Below are 21,439 nucleotides of genomic sequence, written 5' to 3'. Positions count from 1 at the left end.
AGAAAGTAATTTATCATTCATTTCACCACAGCTGGTAGTTATGGACAGGATCTATGGAAGGCAGGCTGAACTAAAGTACACTTGGTGCTAAGTATGATTTTTGCCCATAACACACAAGCCTGTCATTTACATCTGTGAAAACAACACCATCAACAACAAAAATTGGAATTTGGTGAGGAATTTAGTTTCCAACCTTCACACATTTTTCTCTACTTAAGGAGTCACTCAAAACTTCATGGCCATTATACATCAATCTAATAGTTAGACACTTTTGTTGGGGAATAAAAAAGATGGACTCATGGTCAGGAACCTACAAGAGTTTTCCCAGATTTGCTTTTTCAGCAAGTCTCTCAGGAGAAGGTGACGAGTGGCAGCCTGTGCGTTGTTAGAGTCATTCTGCACTGGGCTGGCTCAGCATCTCCGCAGAAACTTGACAGAATCTGGGGGCTTCGGTGCCGGTGCCCAGAGAGGGGCAACAGTATCACTCTCCTGCTTGCCTCGATATTTCCACATTCTCCTTTTTCCCTCCAGTCCGCTGGGGGTAGGGGATGTTTCTGCTTGCTTTTCTTACCCGAGGGCCCTAGGCCAGATTGAGAAACTATTTCCTTCGAAGCTTTCTCTGACAAAGCCTTATCTGCAGAGTTTTTCCAAACTGAATAAGACAGAGACAGTTCGGGGGTGAGGATAACTGCACCTGGCCCTCATTGGCCTGTGACTCCCCAAAGCCACCTGTTTTCTCCACTTTTAGTTTAGAGCTTAATCCCCGCTGGGGTGGCAGGACCCTTACCTTCCTATGACAACAGGATCCGGGAGAGGAAGCAGAGAAGTGGCCCTGACTTCCTCATGCTCTCAATCAAAATTCCACAAAGCTCGATGTGTTTTCTTTTTAGTTCAAGACCGGTCCTGGAGTCTGCCATCCCTGGGTCTGCACGCTGGCCGTTATGGGAAGCTTGGGCAAGTTAGTTCATCTCTTTTAAGAGTTAATTTTTTTCTACTTTAAGATGGGAATGATAATAAATAGATTGTTGTAAAATTAAGTAAATCCTATTTCAAAGGAACTACTGTACTGCAGGTATATAGCATGTACTCAATCAAAGTTCTCCTTCCGACTTTTTTCTGGTTCTTAATTTTAAGCGGGAAAATCCTTTTTCAAAAAGCTCTAGGGAGTCAGGATGAGACTGCTAAAGTAGAACTGGCTCGACTCCTCCATTTAGTGACAGATTTTACTTGACCTGGGATCTCAGGCAGGTATAAAGTTATATCTAATCCTGGGAATATACATTCCCCACCAGCTTTGGGGAAAGGGCTACAAAGATGAAATAGATGACAATAATCCAAATGGATTCTTATGGTAATTAAGGCACCAAGGTCCCCAAATCCTGGAAGAAACCAGAGATTTATAGCAGCAGAACAAACAATACTTCCACATCTTTCCTATAATACCTAAGTTAACTTGAAATACAGAAATACTAGACGCAGAAAGCTGTGACCAAAAGTTTGAAGTGAGAGCCAGCCATTAGGTTGGTGTGAATCGCTTTATTAGAGCAGAGGGACGCAACGCCATTGCCTGCAGAGAGTTCTGTGGCATGATATGCAGAGTGGTCAATAACCAACACCTGAGTAAGTCTTCGAAATCATCACATTAAAACAACCTTTGGATCTTTGAGTGTGTTTCCTTTCCAAATGATCCCAACCTCATAACCGAGAATTTTATATGTTATCAAAAGGACCAAATTCTTTCATTTACTGGATAGCAGAAGCCAAGTGCCTCTTTTCCTCAAATCTACTTTACTGATGTCTTGATTGAAAATCTGTTCAATGCAGACCACTGTTACTATTTCAAACTGAATAAGACATAGACAGTTCAGGGGTAAGGAATGAATTGCACCTGGCCCTCATCGGCTCATGACTCCCCAAAGTCACCAGTTCTCTCTCTTACTATTTTCTTTACAAAACAGATGGAAAACCTGAGGTACAGGTGCTAGGAAGAGCAATGTCCCTCTTACACCAGTGAAACTCTATCACCGAAGAGACAATTTTGCAAGCCTGTGTCTGGAAACCAGGACTCAAGGCATTTATCTTAGCGATGAATGGATAATCCCCTGATCGTAAGGCACGGAGCTGTCAAAACAAGGCTCCAAACAGTGCCTTTCTGCTCATCGATGCCCTCAAAGTGAGGGGGAGAACAGGGTCTTGGTTTTTACGAACAGTGCTCACTAGGACCTCAGTGGTTTGGCATAGATTGGCTCCAGGATATGATGAATTAGAACCAAAAAGAGACCTCCAAGGAAGGCAGCAGCAAGGAAAACCAGCAGGACGTAGCGGCCAATGAAAAAGGCATCCACAATCTGGAGAAAGAAACATCAAAAATGAAATTACTATCACTTCAGCACCCTGGCTGTGCTCATCTGAAATCTCTGATGAATGGGCCCAGGGTCTGTTCATATTTGTAGCTTCCCGTAACAACCCGCTCCGAGTCTCCACTGTAAATGGTTAAGAAAGATCCTTTTCTTAACTTCCTCAGCTGGAAATACAAGATAAAGGATTAATGAAGTACAGGAAACGTATGGCTTGATTTGGGAGGTTCATAAATACTTTGAACACCCAGGATGAGTTCTGTTATGTTCTGGAATCCTATGCTAGGTTATCTGAAAGCATTCATGAGAAATCTGCTTGGTCTTAGAAAGGTTCATGTTTATTATCTTTTTAATATGGAGAATTTTAAACAGAATTAAAAAATATAATAGTATAACAAACCCCACGTACCCAAGATCCAAAGATCGTCACCCCATTGCCAATTCCGGAGGGTTCATTTTCAAAATGAAAAGGTCACTCTTCAAAACTTTCATCAGAAGACTTCTGAACCTGAACATTCATAACCCAGCATTCTAAGGGTTAGGGAAAATGGCCATTTACCTGAGATACTAAAACACTAAGAGGATAGATGATGTGCCCCAGATCACACAGTTAGCTGTCTGGCAACCAGTCAGACTTCGGGCCCCAAAGCTGTTAGTCTTCGCTGACAAAAACCTATAATTAGTGTTGGCTCCATCCACTTGTTTACTGTCCACTGCCAGAGCTCCACTCTCCTTAGATCCAAATGGCGGTGCTTAAGTTTGGGCCGAAAAAAGCAATTTAATCTACAGACCTAATGGAGCAGCTGCACGAACCAAGCAACTGGGTGACTTTACAGTTTCCAGAAGCTTTGAAAACCCAGCACCTCGAAGATACCTGAAAGGTGATTCTTGTAGACAGAAGAACGGTGCAAGAATGTCCACATCTTAATCTCCAGATATTGTGAATACGTTAGATTACATGGCAAAGCAGAATTAAGGTCATAAATGGAATTAAGCTTGCTAATTAGCTGACCTTAAAATAGGGAGATAGCTTGGATTACCTAATCCAGGTGGATCCAATATGATCACAGGATCCTTAAAAGTGAAAGAAGGAAGTGGAGTCAGAGAGATGTTACCTTACTGGCTCTGAATATGGAGCTAGAGGTCCCCCAGCCGAGGGCGACCTCTAGAAGCTGGAAAGGGCAAGAAAACAGATTCTTCCCTAGAACCTGAAGAAAGGAATATAGCCCTGCCAACCCCTCGCTATTAGCCTGGAGAGAATGATTTTGGACTTCTAACTCATAGAACGGTAAGATAATAAATGTGTTGTTAGCTAAGTTTTTGGTAATTTGTTACAGCAGCAGTGGGAAACTAATACAGGGATGACGCACCAAGCACTTGTCAAGTCCAAACACAGCTGAAACCCAAAGACACCAAGAAGATAGGGCTGCTCCAGAGATACCTCCACAGCCAACTTACAACAAAGGTCAGTTTGATCAAATAGCTTTAACATAACTTTGACCTTGGCTCCAGTACTGAACAAGTCTCTGGTGGGCTACATGTTTGCTCGTTCGACACGTTTCTCTTTTTAATTAGCCAATTAGCAGGCCTTGGGTGCAGAAGGCCCAGGTCATGTATTATTGATAGGTACTGAGCCAGGCTGCTGCAGGGGCCAGTTCTCAAAATCTGAAAATGAGAACTCTGATCCTGCTGGCCATGCTGACGAACATCTTTTGCTTAAACCCCAGTCTTTTCTCCTGGGTCTGAGACTCATATGACAGAGGATAGAGGGATTGATTTCAGAATGTGTCTGCTCTGTGCCTTTCTCTCAACAGTCACATCTGCAGCAGTCCAGAAACACAGCAGCCTTCATCGCTCTCCCCCTTTAGAACAGGGAAGCTGAGGTGGAGCCTGGCTCTAGCTCACACCTGCTACTCACACCGCCAGAGTGGTTTTCAAACGCTGATGAAAGAACCGGACATGGATGAAAATAATGCCTTAAATTGTGTGGTAAATATTATTTCCCTTGGAATTTTCAGAACAAATTTCCTCCCTTTTCCATGGTTAGTCCTAGACAGAGTTGGAAATATGTGCGAATTTTAATTCGGAAATTATGTATTTTGTGTACTATTGTCTAGTGTCCAAAGAGCCACTTAAGAATTCTCTGTGATGGCCCCTAATATTCTGTTGAGTCCCCAATGATGAAGGTTTTGAAGACAGAGCCCAGCTTCAATCCTTGCTCTGATTCTTTCTACGTATGGATGACCTTGGGCAAGTAACTTTAACCTCTTACATCCTCCGTATCCTCACATATAATATGAGGATAATAACAGTACCTACTTCACACGACTGAGGGTCGTCTTGAGATTTCAATGAGATAACACAATGTACTTATCACAGATTTCACACACTGTAATCCCTTAAAAATGTTAGCTATTATAGTATCATCATTCCTACTTAAAAAGTTAAAGTGGAAGTTGAGAGTAAAGAAGCTCATAGAAGGAATAACGGGACTCAAGAATTCAATACCATTATCGAGATCAGAGGTATCCGAGACCAGCTGGTAAAGCTGGAGCCCTGACCAGGAACGAACCAGATAGGTGGGGTGTCCAGAGAAGGACTATGAGAAAGATGATAAAAATCCATTCAGAGAGGTGGGTATTGGCAGGTGTGGTTCCAGGAATGAGGACCAAAGGAACTCCCCGAAGACTGTGAGTATTGAACTCATTTATCTGTACAACTTCTGCTTTCCAAAAAACTGTTCTCCTTTCTCCCTGCTCCTCCCTATGAAAAGTATTCTTTTCACATCAGAAGAGTAAAAATTCAAACACATGGAGGTTAAAAAACAAACAAACAAAACCCCCTACATCTTTCAGCACCTTGCGGGCACTGCAGAAATTTAGGCCCAGATCTGCATTTCTGAGCCCAGGCCATCGGGAAGGGGCACTTATATGACAGGACCAGGCCTAGTCCTTTTCTTAACTCATTCTCCCTCTCCCTGCCCCATAGTATGAGGTGGCTTTTGGACCTACTGCTTGTTCAGCTTGAGGCAAACCAGAGTCAGAATTAAGATTCTCTTCCTGGGTGAAGGTGTGGAGAGTTTAAACCTCCCCCTGAGCTTTCCCCATCCTTGCTTTAACTTAACAAATCTTCCTACGTGGTTCAGCCAACCTGGCATCGGGGAACACCCCAGGGAAGGGGCGAGGTCTAGATCAAGAGAAACAAGAGTTACAACTCAGGAGGCAAAATAAAACCAATAGTTCTACCTTCATTTCGACCGCTGGGGCTGGGATTTCACTGGCTCGGGGGAAGAGCAACAGAACTGACGTGATGATCACAGCACCGAGGAATACAAAAATGACAGAGAACCTGGGGTCAAAAGACAGAGCGTTAAAGCACTGTTTATAGTTTCTTTTCCAGTCAGTCAGGCCTGGGCGGGCTCTTCCCTGGGGCCAGTCTTCTATGTTTCGGCCCATTAACAATGCCCCGAGACCGAGACCCGCTGTCCACACTGCCCCGTGAATTTAGAAATGTTTTCCCCTTTATCCCAAAGCCCTTCTTCCTAGACAGGTACCAGCTGGATGCATTCCTGTTTATTCCCAGTCGCTCTGAATTCCTAAGAATGAGAATTGGTAGTTTTTATTTTTGCCTCTGTGTAGTCATAATCATGAAAAACCAAAGCAGCCCCTCCCTCACCCCCACTTCTGTGTTTTAGAGCAGAATAGTTTCGTAAATTATGTAACTCGCTGCTTCGTACCGACACTGTCTGGCCAGAGAGCGCAGTGCCGTAGTGTTGTTAGAGTCAGCCCACGGCCTGATTCTCTTCTGCAGTCGGCGTGTGATGGCCAGCCGGCCATCATACAGCGTGTCTGCAGATTCCCCAGGCCCAGCTCTGGAGCCTTAGCGGATGGACTAAGCATCTGCCATTAGTCTGAACAATTAAGAAACTCACCCCAAGAAATTCAATAGGCAGAGAAGGCAGATTTTCTTTTCATCTCACATCCCTCCATCTCCTCTACAGGGAGAACTGAAAAATACCTCCCATCTCCTCCCGCCTCTGCTTCAGAGCCAATAACACAGTTAGTGCTTATGATAAGAGGTTAAAATCCAACTCATTCAAAGTGTCCATAATTACAAAATGGATCTTCTGAATTTTAAATGCGTAACGAGCATCGGCGATTTTGCTTCTAAATGTTTCACCGTGGGCTCCCAGCAGGAGAGAATGCCTTACCTGGCTACACCAGAGGCTCTGGACAACAGCGCACACAGCAGCAGCACCAGCACCCAGAGCAGGGCTAAGATGAACACGCCGGCACCCACTCCCAGGACAGTGCCAGCCATCTGTGGGGAAAGGACGCATGAGCCCTGCACTCCGCTCTGCCTGGGCCTTGGGGCAGGACAAGGTGTACCCCTGGCTCCAGGTTCTGCCTGCTTTCAGCATGCTCCTAGGGTGCATGAAGGTGGTCAGACAAATACAGAAAGTCCAAACTCATTATGAGGAATTTCTGATGATTGGTTTGCCAGGTCTTTGGGAAGATCCACTTTCAGAGGCCTTAATAGGAATCACACATTTAGACTCAAACATTTCTTTCTGGTGAGGATTAAAAGGTTGCTTTCTGCTCCAAGTGGGTCACTCAAATCTGGCATCTGAGTTCTGGTCTGCACCCAGTCCACAATAGGAACCTGAACTGTCCCTTGATATGAAACCCTACTGAAGGGCTGTAAAAGGCACTGGGGCCCGAGAGCGCCACGGTCAATGTGGAATTTGGAGTGCTCAGGTTAAGTCCACAGTATGAGCTTTGACTCACCAGGCAATCACCAGACGGAAATGTCCCACTCTATTGTTGAGTTTTTACTCACAAAGGGAAGCAAACTCATAAATCCTTAAAGAGGAGGAGAAGGTGGAGGAGGGGAGCCATCACTATTTTTGAACATTCGCTGTGTACTAAACCTTATAAATATATCTCATTTAATCACGGCAATAAGCGTCTGAGATAGATATTATGTCCATGTGATAGCAGAGGTAACTGAGGTATAATGGGAGGTATGTGTACTAAACCGGGTGGCTTGCAGCAACAGAAAGCCATGGTTCTCTTACAGTTCTGGAGGCCAGAAGTCTGAAATTAAGTGTCTTCTTGGCCACACTCCCTCCGAAGGCTCTGGGAGAAGAGTTGTCCTGCCTCTTACAGATTCTGGTGGCTCCCGACATTCCTTGGCCTGTGACATCCCTCCAACCTCTGCCTCCATGTGCACATGGCTTCTGCTCTGTGTCTCTTTCTCTCTTGTCTTTTATGAGGACACTTGTAGTTGAATTTAGAGTCCACCCAAATAATCCGGTATGATCTCATCTCAACATCTTAACTTAATTACATCTGAAAACACCCCCTTTTCCAAAGATCACATTCATAGGTTCTGGGGGTTAGGGTGTGGACATATGGTTTGGGGGGCTACCACTTGACCCATTATAGGGTAATACCACACTATAGGACCACCCCTGGTTTTCCCTTGCAGTATCAGAGACAAGTCTAAAGCAAACAAAATTTTCTTCAGGTTAATAGTTTTCTTTACCCTGATGGTTTAAACACCACAAAAATTATTATCTATGAAAAGTTCTGTTATAAAGGTTTTGGAAAGGAAACTCTAAGCATGAACTGCTAAAAACAAACAAACATTTGTTCAATCAGCATTTTTTTGTGTGCCTACCACGTACAGCATTGTGCTGTGGGCTGGGATCACTAGGTAACTAAGACATATCCTCTGACAGAAGCAGCTTAAAGCCCTACTGGAGAACACCGTCATGTAAATAACTATCCATATCCCATTCTGAAAAGTAGAAAACAAAGTACAATGCGACCTGAGACAGCGAGGAGGCAGCTTTGCACAGCCCACGTGGGGAAGAATCTGTGTGGCGAGACGACAGGGTCAAGGGAAGAGCGGCAGCAGGAGGCGTGGCTCCCACTTGCCTCGCAAATCTTACTGGGGCACACTCGCCCCTCATGAGAGCACGTGGGTGTCACCTCATTAACTCTAACATGCCAAGTGTTTCCCCACCTCTGGATCCTTGCACTTGCTGTTTCCACCGCCTGGAATTAACCCCTGCCCCTAAACAAGCCCTCCCCTCTTTGCTGGGCTGGCCTCTCCTCAACCTTCTGATCCCAGCTTTAAATGCAGCCTCCTTAGAGAGATCCCTGACTGCCCTAGCTAAAGTAACCCCCAAAACGATGACTCCCCATCATGCTATCTCCTTCAGAGCACGTGTCACAAACTGTAGTTCACATTTTTATTTATTGTTTACAGGTTCATTTTCTGTCTCTCCAAGTAGAATAGAAAATTCCTTGAGGACAGACTTTATATCTTGTTCACCACAGTATCCCTACTTCTTACCAGAGATTATAATCAATAAATATTTGTTGGATAAATAAATGGAGCAGTACTAACAAGTCCGTGAAAATCAAATGCAGGAGTGACAGAATCATATCTCGTTTTACAAAGACGACCAAGGCTTAGGTAAACATGCTGGACAGCGCTAATGAGGGAAGTTCTTTGCACAACAGCAAACACAGAAAAATGCTTAATAAAACAGAACGAAAAGAATTTAACACACAGTGGAGCTTGAAAGCAATAAAGAAAAGCCTGTAAATGCTACACACAACAATGTAACTCAAAGCCTGAGTGGTGAGCAGGAGCTGAGTCCAAAGGTCCACCGGAACCTGATACAGCCCTTAGGAGCAGTCCCTCCTGGACAGATGAGGTCTCAGACCCATGATCCCGAGCACTACAACTAAGAACACGGCATAACGGTAGGCCCTGAAAGGGCTCACCTGTCTTTGACATAGGGACTCAAAATGTTGCTGCTGACTTAGTTGGAAGAAAGCTGGCCAAGTACTTCAGGCCGTGGGTGAAAAAAGAATCCCAGAGAAATCTGAATCCCAACCCTATATTATTACATGCAGGTGTGGGGTTCAAATCACAGAACCAATATGATATGGAATCCCAAGTAATAAGATTAACATGAAAACTAGACTAAAAGTGAGAAGCCCAAAGTATGCCAGCGGAGACAAACTAATACCCCTCTGTAGGGGTGCCACCAAGGTCAGCATGAAGGTTCCCACAAGAATGAGTGTCAAATAAAGATGTTTTCAGACATAAGAAGGCTGAAATGGAATTCTCTCTCATAGATACACTTCAACAAGGAGGAGAATGAACCAAGAAAGGTGTGAGATGGAAGGAGAGATGGTGAGAAAAATACTGGAAAATACCGACGGTAAACCTTTCTTTAATGAGAAATGACTAATTTTTTGAGTTAAAAACAAGAACTAAAATATTTATCAACAGTTTTATGGAAGATGAGAAAGGACAATTCCAAGTTAAATCATTATTAACCTCGGTTATTATTTTGCTCTGAAGGAGGTGAGGGTTAATGATTACCCGTAGGCTTTGTTAAGCTAAATATGCACGTTTAAAAAAATAGGTAAACGCTAAAGATGGTAAATCTAATGTTAAGTGTGTATTACTACAATTAAAAAATAAGCAAAACTAAAAAATAATCCGGGGAAGCAATATGAGTATCAAGCAGAATAGAATGCAAAGATTTGAAAAATATTAATATAGACAGTCACAAAAGGAATAATTTAACAAAAAGATACACCTTGAAACAAATAGGAACCTAAAACAAACCCTCAAAATATATAAAGCCAAAAAACAAAAGAATCATTGCAATAAATGGACAAACCCACAAATTTAGTGGAAGATTTTAATCTCTCTCTCTCAGAAACTGATAGATCAGATTAAAATAAAAATATTTGGCAAAAAAGATATATAAATGGCCAATATACATGTGAAAGGTGTTCAGCTTTATTAGTCATCAGGAAATTACAAATGGAAACCAAAATGCAGTACCTCTAGACACCATCAGAATGGCTAAAAACCCAGCAATGTGGATGTTTCGCAAATATTGACTGAAAAAAGCTAGAGGCAAAAGTTTGTACTGTGTAATTCCATGCATATAATGTCCAAAAACAGATCAAACTAACTTTGGGGTCGTAAGTCAAAAGCATGGTTAACTTGTAGAAAGCAGTGAGTGGAGGGGGCATGAAGAAGATTCTGAGATGCTTACGAAATTTTGTTTCTGGGTCTGGGTGTCGGTTACATGGCTTCGTTAATTTTGTTAAATTGTATTTAGCTTTGTATGCTTCTGATTTGTATACTTTTCTGTATGCGTGTTACATTTCACTAAAATTTTTATATTAAAAAGTTTAAAGAGTCTGAAGAGACCTATCAGCCAAATGAATTTTGGGTCTTGATTCAAACAAAACCAACTGTAAAAAAAACCACAACTTTTTATGAGATGACTAGAGAAATCTGAATAGTACAGTATCTGGATATTTGAGGATCTTAAAAAAATAGTTATTTTTTTAAGTTAAAATTTTATTTTAATGTGATGGTATTGTGGTTATATGCTAAAAGATTATGATATATACACCATACATACATACACATGACACAGATAATAGAAAATGATGTCTAGAACTTTTAATTATCTGGGGGAGATGAAATGAAGGGGGCTAATGAGTTAATTGTTGAAAATGGGTGATGAGTACATGAGTGTTTGCTATACTATTTCGATACTTTTAAATATATTTGAAACTTTCATAATAAAAAGATGTGTGTATGAACATGTATATATGTATAAGCAGGAATAAATCCAACAAAAGATATGTAAGATTTTTATAGCAAAAATTATAAAACTTTATTCAAAGATTTTTTAAAAAAGGATGTGAATAAAAAAATAAAACAGATTGGAATACATAACTCATGTTCCTGGATAGGCTGGTTCAACCTTAACAGATCTTAATTTTCCTTCATCTATCAATTCAATGAAATTTTAACCAAAAATCTCAAAATATATATTTTTTTTGTGGAACTTGAAAACTGATCCTAAATTCATATGGAAGAGCAAAAGCCCAAGAATAGCAAAAACAATTTTGAGAACTAGGATGGAAACTTGCCTTTCTTGTTACCAACTGCCACAAGACAAATTATAAAACCAAGGTAATTAAAACAGTGTGATTGTGGCATAAAGACACATGGACCAGTGGAATAAAATAGAGAACCCAGAAACAGATCCATGCATTTATGAGAGCTTTGTACAGAACAGAGCTGGCTTTGTGATTCAGTGGATTTCAGAGATAGAATTGGGACGAATGATTATCCAATCAGAAAATAATAAAATTACATCTCTACTTTATATCACACAGAGAAGCCAATTTTAAATGGAAAGTAATTCATAATAAAACAGCATATGTTTAAATATACAAATGTTCAGGCTGACTACACTAGAATACATAATGAAGTACAGCAGTCAGATGCTTGCACCTAAACTTAGAATCGCCATGAACGCAAAAGCTACAAATGCAGGCTGATGCAGGTGTGTTGTATGGCAACTCAAATACCACGAGCTGGGCTGCCTTCAGTTATGCGATTTTTCTAGAGTGACGAACAACTCTTGTTAAAGTTCCAAACCACAAATAAGTATAATTTCCCCTTGATTTACATTAGAGTTGCATTCCTGGAAATTTTACTACATTAAACTGTGCCAAAAAATACAGTATGTTTATATAAAAAATAAAGTTAGATTCTAGGCTCAGATTATAAATGAGTATCCTGTTGGACACTCAAAAACTGCACAGGCTGTAGGGCAGTTCTTCACTGTGAGGGACTGTCCATGCACTGCAGAACATCTAGCATCCCAGCCCTGCTCTGTAAACCCCGTTGTGCCTCCAAAATCACAATAACCAAATATGCCCTTGTGAATTCCAAAATGACCACGGGGCAGTACTGCCCCTTGGAGAACCACTGTTTTAGAAAAACTCTTGCACGAAGAGACATGTACGAGGATGTTCATTTATATAGGAAAACATCTGAAAAAACCTAACTGTCCATCAATAAGGGAATCGATACAATATTACATACTCATAACGAACACTTAAAATGAATGAACTTGGTCTATCTGTATTGATATAGATATGTCTCAGAAATAATGTTGAGTGACAAAAATCAAGCTGCAAAATGAAGCCCATAGTATGATACTACCTGTATTTTTAAAATAGAAAAAAAACTAAATAGCAATATATAGTGTATGGTGTACACATATACAGTGAAAGTATAAAAACATGGGAATAAATGAGACATAATTTCAAAAGTGTGTCTGCCTCTGGGGAGGAGGGAAGGAAGGGGCATGGGAACAGGAAAGAGAACAAAAAATCTGAATCTAATCTGTGATTTTTTATTTCTTAAAAAAAAAAACAAAAAAAACACTTAAGCAGGTGCGCCAAAATGTTAATGTTTGCTAACCTAGTTGGTAGGGCATAGGTATCTGTTATACTACCCCATATAATATTAACTATTTTTGAAAAACTTCAGATAATTCTTAATTTTTAAAAAGGTAACTCATAGCAGGGTTCGTATGAATTGAGATCAGAGAACAGAGATTAGTGACCAATTGGGATGCTATTACAATTTTCCATATAAGAGATGTTGAATTCCGTCTTAGCTGTGGAGGTGGAAAGGAATATAAGGAGGTGTTAGAAATGACGCAGGTTTCTCACCTGGTTGACTGAGCTGATGGCAGTGCCCTTAACAAGATAACTGGTTAAGTTTAATTGCTGCTGTTTTGGATATCACACAAATAACCTGTAAGACTCAGACCAACTATAACATCTAGAACACAGGGCAAATGATAGTTGAAGATGGGATCACTAGAAATATTGCCCATCAACCACCCACAGAAGCATAACAGTTCATGAGACATTGGGTTCAGTATATGGTATGGATTTAAAATAATGAGATAAATACCCCCCCAAGCTCTGATAAGAATGAGGTTCATCATTTTATAACTAAACCATACATTTTCTCAGTAAAAGGAAGGACTAGATATAGCATAGAGTGAAAGGAAGGGCTGGATATAGCAGAGAGTGCTGTTGTGGGGAAGGAGTGAAAATCTAGTCATTTTATCTTGTTAATTCAGTGTGATTTTAATGTGAATAATATTCATGATTATTTTCCATACTGGAATAGGTAAATTGAGCAAAATTTGATTAAAATTTAAAATAAAAACAACTTTGTTTTTATTTAATGTCCAGGGCTTTTACAAACCTTCTTTGAGAACTGATAGTCTAGCCAATCTGGTTCCAGAGTAAGTCCTTTAACTGCATGCCTGTGGCATTTAAAGCAGGTTGATTGAAGTTGAAATAAAATAATCTGTCTAAATTTGAACACCAAGAAGAGCAACTACAGGGTCAATTTTTTCCCCTTTGTATTCATGCTGTGAGGTCTTTCTTTGGAAAGAGTTTACCCAAAACTTTTCTGTAGTGCATTCTTCATTTAACAGTTGGGTGTAGGTACTTTTCACCCAGCTCTCAGAGAAAACTGATAGTGCCATACATCAAGGTGACTGGCCACTGCACATCTACACAGCCTATTGTTTTAACAATGCACTGCTCACCAGTGGATCACATGTGAGACTACTACTGGCCATTACACAATGACTTACTGTCCAGAATAAAGGTGGATTTCCTATAGGGTAATGTGGCCCTAGTGCTGCTGTGGTGGGGGGACAGATAACTCACCCACTCCCCGATTTTCACAGACTCAAGCCCACGAAGGCAGCAGAAAACAGTGGGTTACAAGAGTGAAGTGCCTTCTGCAGAATTCCTTTTCATTTTCCTTTACAGCTGTTTTTATACCTTCGAAAATAATTGGCGGGGGGGTGCTTAACGCTTTATTTTTCTGCTTTAACCACTTCACTATAGGGTAACACCTCTACCTTTGTAATTAAGTAACATGCAAGTTGAGTAAAAATCAATTGCCAAGCTAACTAAATGCCATGGGTGTGGCATCATCTTTACCTGATAGAAAAGGGGATCAATGGATGCAGACGTCCTTCCCCCCTTTTTCCTGGGCAGTGCTGGCACATGGCAGTGCCAGGCGACGCCTGTCTGTCATTACATCACCCAGGCCCAGGACCAGGCACTTAAGAGTTGCACAGCGGACACATCACTCACTGGGACTCTGGCCTATCTCCGGGCCTGTGCTGATTCTGTCCAGCGACAGGAGGACACCGCCTGAGTCTCACCTTTCCCCTCCGCGTCTCACCTTCCCGCCCACTCGCCGGTTTCAACCCCCCCCGCTCCCGCCCCCCGGTCCTCCCTCCCTTCCTGTCCCTGACCCCGCCGCCGGGTATCACCTTTACAGTGTTAGTCTGTTATCCCTGGGTACCTGGGACAGAACTTAAGGTTTGAGTCATAAGGTATTGAGTCAGATGCTAACATTTTACTTTCCTAGAAACATGAAAAATAAAACATTCCTCCTTCTCTCTGCCCGCAGTGAAATATTTACTGGCCACCGGGCATGCAGTCCGGATGGGAGGTCAGGGTGGTCTGAGAGGTCAGCGCCCCGCCCCTTCCAGCCTCCTTGGCCCACCCTCCTCACTCAAGCCCCTTCGGCCCCAGCCTCAGCCATTCTCTCCTCCACCATCCTCTCCTCCACGGGTGGCTCCACTCCTCACCTCCGCCCTCCCTGGCCTCCCCTCAGGAACCCCTACTCACACTCCCAGTCCAGCGGGTTCCAGCCCATGCAGGCTTTGGTCTACTCAGAACGAATCACAAGTGGGCTTTCATCCAGACGGTCCCAGATTCGCTAATCAGCGCCGCCCTTTCAACGCCCAGCTCCCCATCATTTGCCTACGCCCGCCACGGCCTAGGGCCGAGCAGAGAGTGGTGGGTGGGCACATCGTACTCGTTAGGCCCTCCGATTGGCCAGGGCCGGTCGGTCCTGGCTCCAGCCTAAAGCTCGATTGGATAGAGGTAGTCCCAGCTCCGCGTACGCCCCATTCATTGTCAATCACACCATCCCTTAGGTAACCCGCGGGACCATTGGTCAATCTAGCCGGAGGGCGGGATGTAGGGCGGAAGAGAGCTGCTTTTCCGGCCTCCTTCGCTGTTACTATGGAGATTTCATTGCCGCGCCGAGACGCGGAGGTTCTTGGCGCTCCGATCCCCCCACCTGTAAATGGAGAGATAGGTATAGTAGTCTGGACATTAGTGCGGGTTCACGGTTTTGATGAGCATCTCAGTCCCCGACCCACTGGCGCCGGTGGGCAAGTCAGATGAGGCCTTGGAGAGGGGGCATGCCAGTTCACTCAGGGTCCCCTAACAACATTCCTGGAGAGAACGAAGTCCGAAGCACTAGCTGTGATAACATCAAGTTTTCATTTATTCTTACCTCGCCTTATGTTATGTGGCCTTATGTTTACGTTATCCAAGGCTCATTCTACTCACAAGACAGAACTGGGAATAGAGGCCAGGGTCAATCAAGTGAGTGTGTAGCCACATTGCCAGGCACCTGGAACCAGAGCTGCTCCATGCTTTTAGCAGAGTGCTCTAAATGCGAACTAAAACTTGCCATGATTTTGTTCTGAGGCTGTAGTCTGTCAGACTGAAAGATCCATAAATCAGGCCAACCCAAGGACAGCATGCTCCATTGTTGAATCAGGAAGGGAAAACAGACAAAAAACAGTACCAAATCTGAGAGCTGTGATATTTGAACCTTTGACCTTAGACAACATTCTGAAACGTGAAGCAAACTATTCAGTCCTGGAACACTGAATCTTTGATCTAGGGGATTCAACTGCTGAATCATAGCTTTACAGATGAAGTGGAAGAAGACAGTTGAACTCCATTGAATGTATGCCTCAAATTTATTCTACTTTCAAGATTTCATTTGCAGTCATGTACTAACCAACGATTTCTTATGTGTTTAACGGCTTGACCTTACTTGGCCCAATGAGGAACTCTGTGGTTAAGAAAGCCATTATTTTAATTCATTTCATTGAAATTGAGTGTTAACTGTAGCTAAGCACTGGTAGAGACTGTGAAGATACAAAAGAAATACCTGTGACTCTTGCCTTAATAGCCTGTGGTTGGCTAATGTCAACAGCAATTAGGAAACATTTTAAAGCAAGTTATAACAGTGGGCCAAATGTACAGTTAATAGCCCCAAAGAATAAAATACTTCATATTTACAGAGCACTTTGTAGTTTCCAGAGAACTTCTTCACTTGTATTATTTGAGAGAAATATTGTTTTGGCTGGAGTTAATGTGGATCTTCATGGCATAGCTAGAGCTAATGTGGAATGGGAAAGGTGGTACAGAGCTGGAAGGGAATCCAGGAAGAGAAAATCGTTTGGACAAGAGGTTCACACAAGAATGAGCACTGAGTATCTGGGAAATAATGTGAGGACAGGTCCAAGCCAGAGTGGAGACAAATAATGGAAAATAACATTGTGTAGACCAAATGGTCAGGACCAGTTCTGAGTCCTTAATGTTTTGGGGAAAAGTGTTCAAAAGTTTGAGTTTGGGAAAGTTAATCTTCTTATACTTCTAATGGTCTAGCTGACTTTTGTTAAATTATGAATTAAAAATAGGGTATGAGTGAGGAGAGACTCCAAACTTCTTAAATCTTCATGACTGGATATAACATTTTAGGTTTTCTCATAAGAAGGGACCCTCTGCCCAAGAACCATGTCTATCTCACCCTTTAACTGGGAGAAATTATTCATTTTCTGATTAAATAATGGTATCCTACCCTCTCATTGAAATTGAGAAGTGCTATCATCATAGTACTCCGTCTTTTGCCATCTCTTAATCAAAATTCACTCTAAAGAAGATTTATTACTTGATTATCCAATCTTTATCTTTTTAAAAATTGTCTTCTGTATGTGTGTTACATAGTGCCTCTCCACATTGCTTCACGTCTCTACTATGTATGTATCACTCATAGTGTACTTGTTCAATGCACACATGTGCCATACAGGTGTGCATATCATTTTGTTTAACTACAGTTTTCTTTTCTAAACAAACAAAAAAGTCCAAGCAACACCAATAAACACCAATGTCTAATTTATTCTTTCTCCAATGTATAAAATCATTTGCTGTGCTGCCTGATAGAGGTAGGGTAGCAAAAAGAGGTCATTAGGGTAATGGCGTACAAGAAATGATTTCAGAGAAGACAAAGTTTTCTTGTTCATTTATGGTTATCAAAACTTTTTCTGACAGGGAGCCCTGAATTTTTTGTATCCATTTTCTTATGTGTGATTCTTTTAGCATTTCTGCAGGTCTGAAAATTTACCAAAAACTTAGGTAATTGTTGGTTATTAGCTCAGACTCAAAAGCTACCATTGTTCTGTTCTTCTAAATTGAGAAATCAGGTAAATAAAAACTTTCTGCAGTTATATTGTCAGTAGTTAAACCTAAGTTACCGATCTTCCAAGGTCACCCAGAATTACCACCATAATTTTCCAGATTATAATGTTTACCTTATGCTATAGACCAGAGGTCAGCAAACTATGGCCTGTGGGCCCAGTCTGTCCTGTCATCTATTTTGTGTATGCCCTCCAAGCTAAGAATAATTTTTACATTTTTAAATGGTTAGAAAAAATCAAAAGAAGAAAAGCGTGAAATTCAGATCTCAGTGTCCATAAGTAAAGTTTTGCTGGAGCACAGGCATGCTTATTCATTTACATGTTGTTTATGGTCGCTTTCACTTTACAACAGTAGAATGGAGTAGTAAATACAGAAACCGTATGGGTCATAAGCCTAAAATACTTACTATTGGGCCCTTAAGAAAAAGTTCTGATCCTTTCTATCTCAGAGATCACTAATGAATCAGATCCCATGGAATGCTGGAACTGAAACAGACTTTGATAATCATGTAATGTTAATTAAAAAAAACAAACAAACCACATCAATAGTAATAAGTTTCTTCTTGCCTAAAATTACATAGTTAGTGGACGGAGCTGATATTAGAACCCTGGTTCCATTGGCCCAAGGTTTCTTTCATATATTCTGTGTCTTCTCAAGCAGAGCTTATCTTAGGGTGGGAAAGGTGGTATCTAGTCTGGAGGCGAGGAGATTCATCGAACACTTCCCTGATTTCGATCACGTCTCATCCAGACAAATGCAGTGCACTGTAATCGATTTATGGATACTTGGATTTTCATTATTTCAACCGATATGTGTTGTCTACTGTTTTCCAGTTTTCTCATTTCTCAAAAGCTGTATGGCCATCGTGAAAAACTTTTTCACTTTTAAGCTCTTTCTCTCTTTTACAAAATCTTACTCCTTCAGCAAAGGGATTCAGAAGCAGCTGACTTTCTGTTCCAGTCTAAGGCTCTTAAGGGAGATGAGGATGGTTAGAAAGGCTTAGGACACAGTTTTCGCTCTGGCATATATGGATGGACCATATGTGTAGAGAGGGGAGGGTGAGTGTCTACAAACCCACTGAATGGTAGAGGTTAGTGTATATATACATGTGTAGGCTTTTCTGGGGAGAGTATACATAGCCATTCTAAGATTTGTATGAGTCCATGGCCCCAAGAAGATTCAGAATTGTAGATATATAAAATATGTGTTTGGGGGAGAAACCTGCTCAGTGGTGTGGCGGGGGAGGCTTCTCAGCTTATGAGAGGAGAGCTCTTTGCCTGCTCACATCAGACCACCCAAGATTTTTACCTTCTCTGCCACTCATACAGGTGATAAAAATTCATTAGATTTGCAAAGCAGTTGAACTCGGATAGTGATGAAATCCCAATATAATTCTCTCCAAAGGACGTTCTGATTAATAGAAACTGCAGAGGAACTAATTTTATGAAAATAGCAAATGGGATTGTTTTAGCCGAAGCAAGCTGGGAGAGGGGGGTTGCTGATGCAAATAGCCCCATTGTGCAGAGATGACAGCTCCAATCTGGCTGTTTATTTATTAAATGTCTTTCCGCTCTAAATTATTAAGCTTAAATTCTGGGACATGAGGGGAGCAGACAGAATAAGACAATAGAACGGAAAGCAAACCTGGACAGCTTCCTTCGGCATTATTGCAGCATTGTGTCTCTTGAAAGCCTCTGCCTCCCTGGTTTGGAGAAAGAAGATGAAATCCATCTTTGGCGGGGCTCAGCAATGGATGAGACAAGTAATATGTTTTCGATTTCTAAATTATTTGCCAGCTTTCACAAATCAGAGTGTTCTTCAGAGAAAATTTAACCTGTTGGCTCAACAACTGGGAGCCAGGTATTTTGTCTATTCTCCGAAAGGGCTGTTTTGCCCAAGCAAGAAAGAACTTGGTCTGCTTTGACATTAACAAGTACCAAATTAAATGTTTTAGGGTACTCAGCTGCCAGAAGATTGGCTTCGTTTGGCTTATTTGATAGCTGGAAAGGCCTTTCATGCTGGGAAGGAGTACTAAGATTTCTTCAAGTGAAGAATAGGAGAAGCCTGGTTGACAGGGAGTGGAGCTCTATGTACATCATCACTGGAAAAGCTGGAATTCTGGTAAATGGGAGAGTAGTTAGTTTATGTGAATCTTCGGTTCAACTTTTAGTGCTCTGGTTTCTCAACAGCATAATAGAAGACAGGGGCTTCATTTCCTGGCTGGGCACCACCTCCTTATTTGCCTAGGGCAAGTAACCATGTATCAGTAGTGTGGAAGCTTGAAAGCAGGCCATCCATTCATTGTTCATTCATTTGACAAATATTTATACTGAGTATTCCTGTGTGTCTCATGCTGTTCTGCAGTCTGGGGATAAAGCCCCTGATCTCGTGGAAGTTACATTCCAGTGGAAGGAACCAGATAATCAAGTAAATATGTAAAATACTGGCTGGTTTTACGTGCCATGAAGAAATGTGGAGTACGGGAATAAAGATTGACGAAGGGGCATTAGATTGGGATATTATTTAAAATACAGGGTGATGAAGGAAGATCTCTCTGAATAGGTGACATTTTAACAGTGACCTGAAATGAGAGAGTGAAGAGGCAAGGGCCAAGCAAGCGTGAAGGCCCTGAGGCGGGGTGCAGGTGTAGTCTAAGAAGAGCAAAGGAGGCCGGTGTGGCCGGAGAGGGGACGGGGTTCACCGGGGGCCTTGTAGGGCTGGAGCTAGCTTCTGAGTTACAATGAAACCATTAGAGGAGTTTTACAAAGAGGAGTGAGGTGGTTTGACTTGGCAAAAAACAAAAACAGAATGAGTATGTCAGTAAATGCAGCCTGTGATGAGAATGGAGGCCGGTTCTTGTAATACCAGGCCGCTAACTAGCTCTTGGTGGTGCCTCCCCAAAATGTGGACCAGAAAAGCTTGTTTTTCCGCATCTGTAGGGTGCATAGGAGTTCTTTGTTCTTTGTAAAATGGCATCCTTTGCTGAAGACTGCCAAAGGTGGTGATAAAGTGAAGTTTCATGTCCCTTTGTTCTATAGACTAAGAGGAGGATACAAAGCATCAAACATCAAGAGAATCTGTTAGCACTGGCCAGGCCCAGCGCTGGATTTGCAATCCTGCCATCCTTTCTGGGGAGCTGATAGGAAGTGGCTGGCAAGAGAAGGATTCCGTGAGTTCTGATTTCCTCAACTCTTGTGAAGGAGGCGAGGACCGCAGCCCGAGAGGCACAACACCAGGCAGCTGCTGGGAGGATATATATGGCAAACTCAGCTGGAGCCTATACGGGAACATTTGGTAGGTGGGGGAGAAAACTCACGATGCTTTATGGGGAGTGTGAGAGTATTAGAAGAACCATGGGGCTTCTGAATGAGCAGATGTCTGGAGGCTTTGCTACAGCCCATAAGAGGCCTGAGCCCCATGCTTCCTTATACCATGTCAAGTTCACTCTGCCCAAGAAGCAGCTGAAAAATGCTTCCGTTTGTGCAGCTGGGGTCACACCAAAGAGCGCTGTCAGTCTGTTCTCTCAGGGTCTTTTGGAGCAGGGTCAAGCTGAGACTTTGGGTAGTGTAGGCACAATTATTGAGCTTGGAGTGAAAGGAGATGGCTGTACCCATAATGAAGAATTTTTAAACATAGATACAAAATTTATTTGAGCTTTCAGCTGCTGAAATCGAAAGCCTTTTTACAGACTGATGTTATGTTCTGAGATTGAAAGACCAAATACTTAGGAAAGAGATGTCAGAGCTACATCAGAATTAGGAATATAATTCTCTCAGAAGCACATAAACACCTAGGTATGGCCCAGCTTCAGAGTGCAGCTCACAAATATTCCACATGTTTAAT

At 42.1% G+C, this 21,439-nt stretch overlaps 1 protein-coding gene across 2 annotated transcripts; it reads right to left on the bottom strand.

Moving 5' to 3' along the window:
• Positions 1–1,516: 1,516 nt before the first annotated feature.
• TMEM218 (transmembrane protein 218) lies at positions 1,517–15,102 on the bottom strand. Of its 2 annotated transcripts, XM_025049192.1 has the most exons (5): positions 14,942–15,102; positions 14,243–14,433; positions 6,568–6,677; positions 5,603–5,705; positions 1,517–2,348 (listed from the first exon to the last, which is right to left on the bottom strand). In XM_025049192.1, the coding sequence occupies exons 3-5, from the start codon at positions 6,675–6,677 to the stop codon at positions 2,217–2,219; spliced, it is 345 nt and encodes a 114-aa protein (XP_024904960.1). In that variant the 5' UTR covers positions 14,243–14,433; positions 14,942–15,102; the 3' UTR covers positions 1,517–2,216. The 2 variants fall into 2 exon arrangements, with proteins under 2 accessions (XP_024904960.1, XP_006915278.1); XM_006915216.3 differs by lacking the exon at positions 14,243–14,433.
• Between the last annotated feature and the right edge of the window lie 6,337 nt (positions 15,103–21,439).

This window comes from Pteropus alecto, unplaced genomic scaffold (genome assembly GCF_000325575.1).
Source record: "Pteropus alecto unplaced genomic scaffold, ASM32557v1 scaffold135, whole genome shotgun sequence".
Classification (NCBI taxonomy): domain Eukaryota; kingdom Metazoa; phylum Chordata; class Mammalia; order Chiroptera; family Pteropodidae; genus Pteropus; species Pteropus alecto.
The sequence above is the reverse complement of the archived record's forward strand: the minus strand, read 5'-3'. Positions and strand labels throughout refer to the sequence as shown.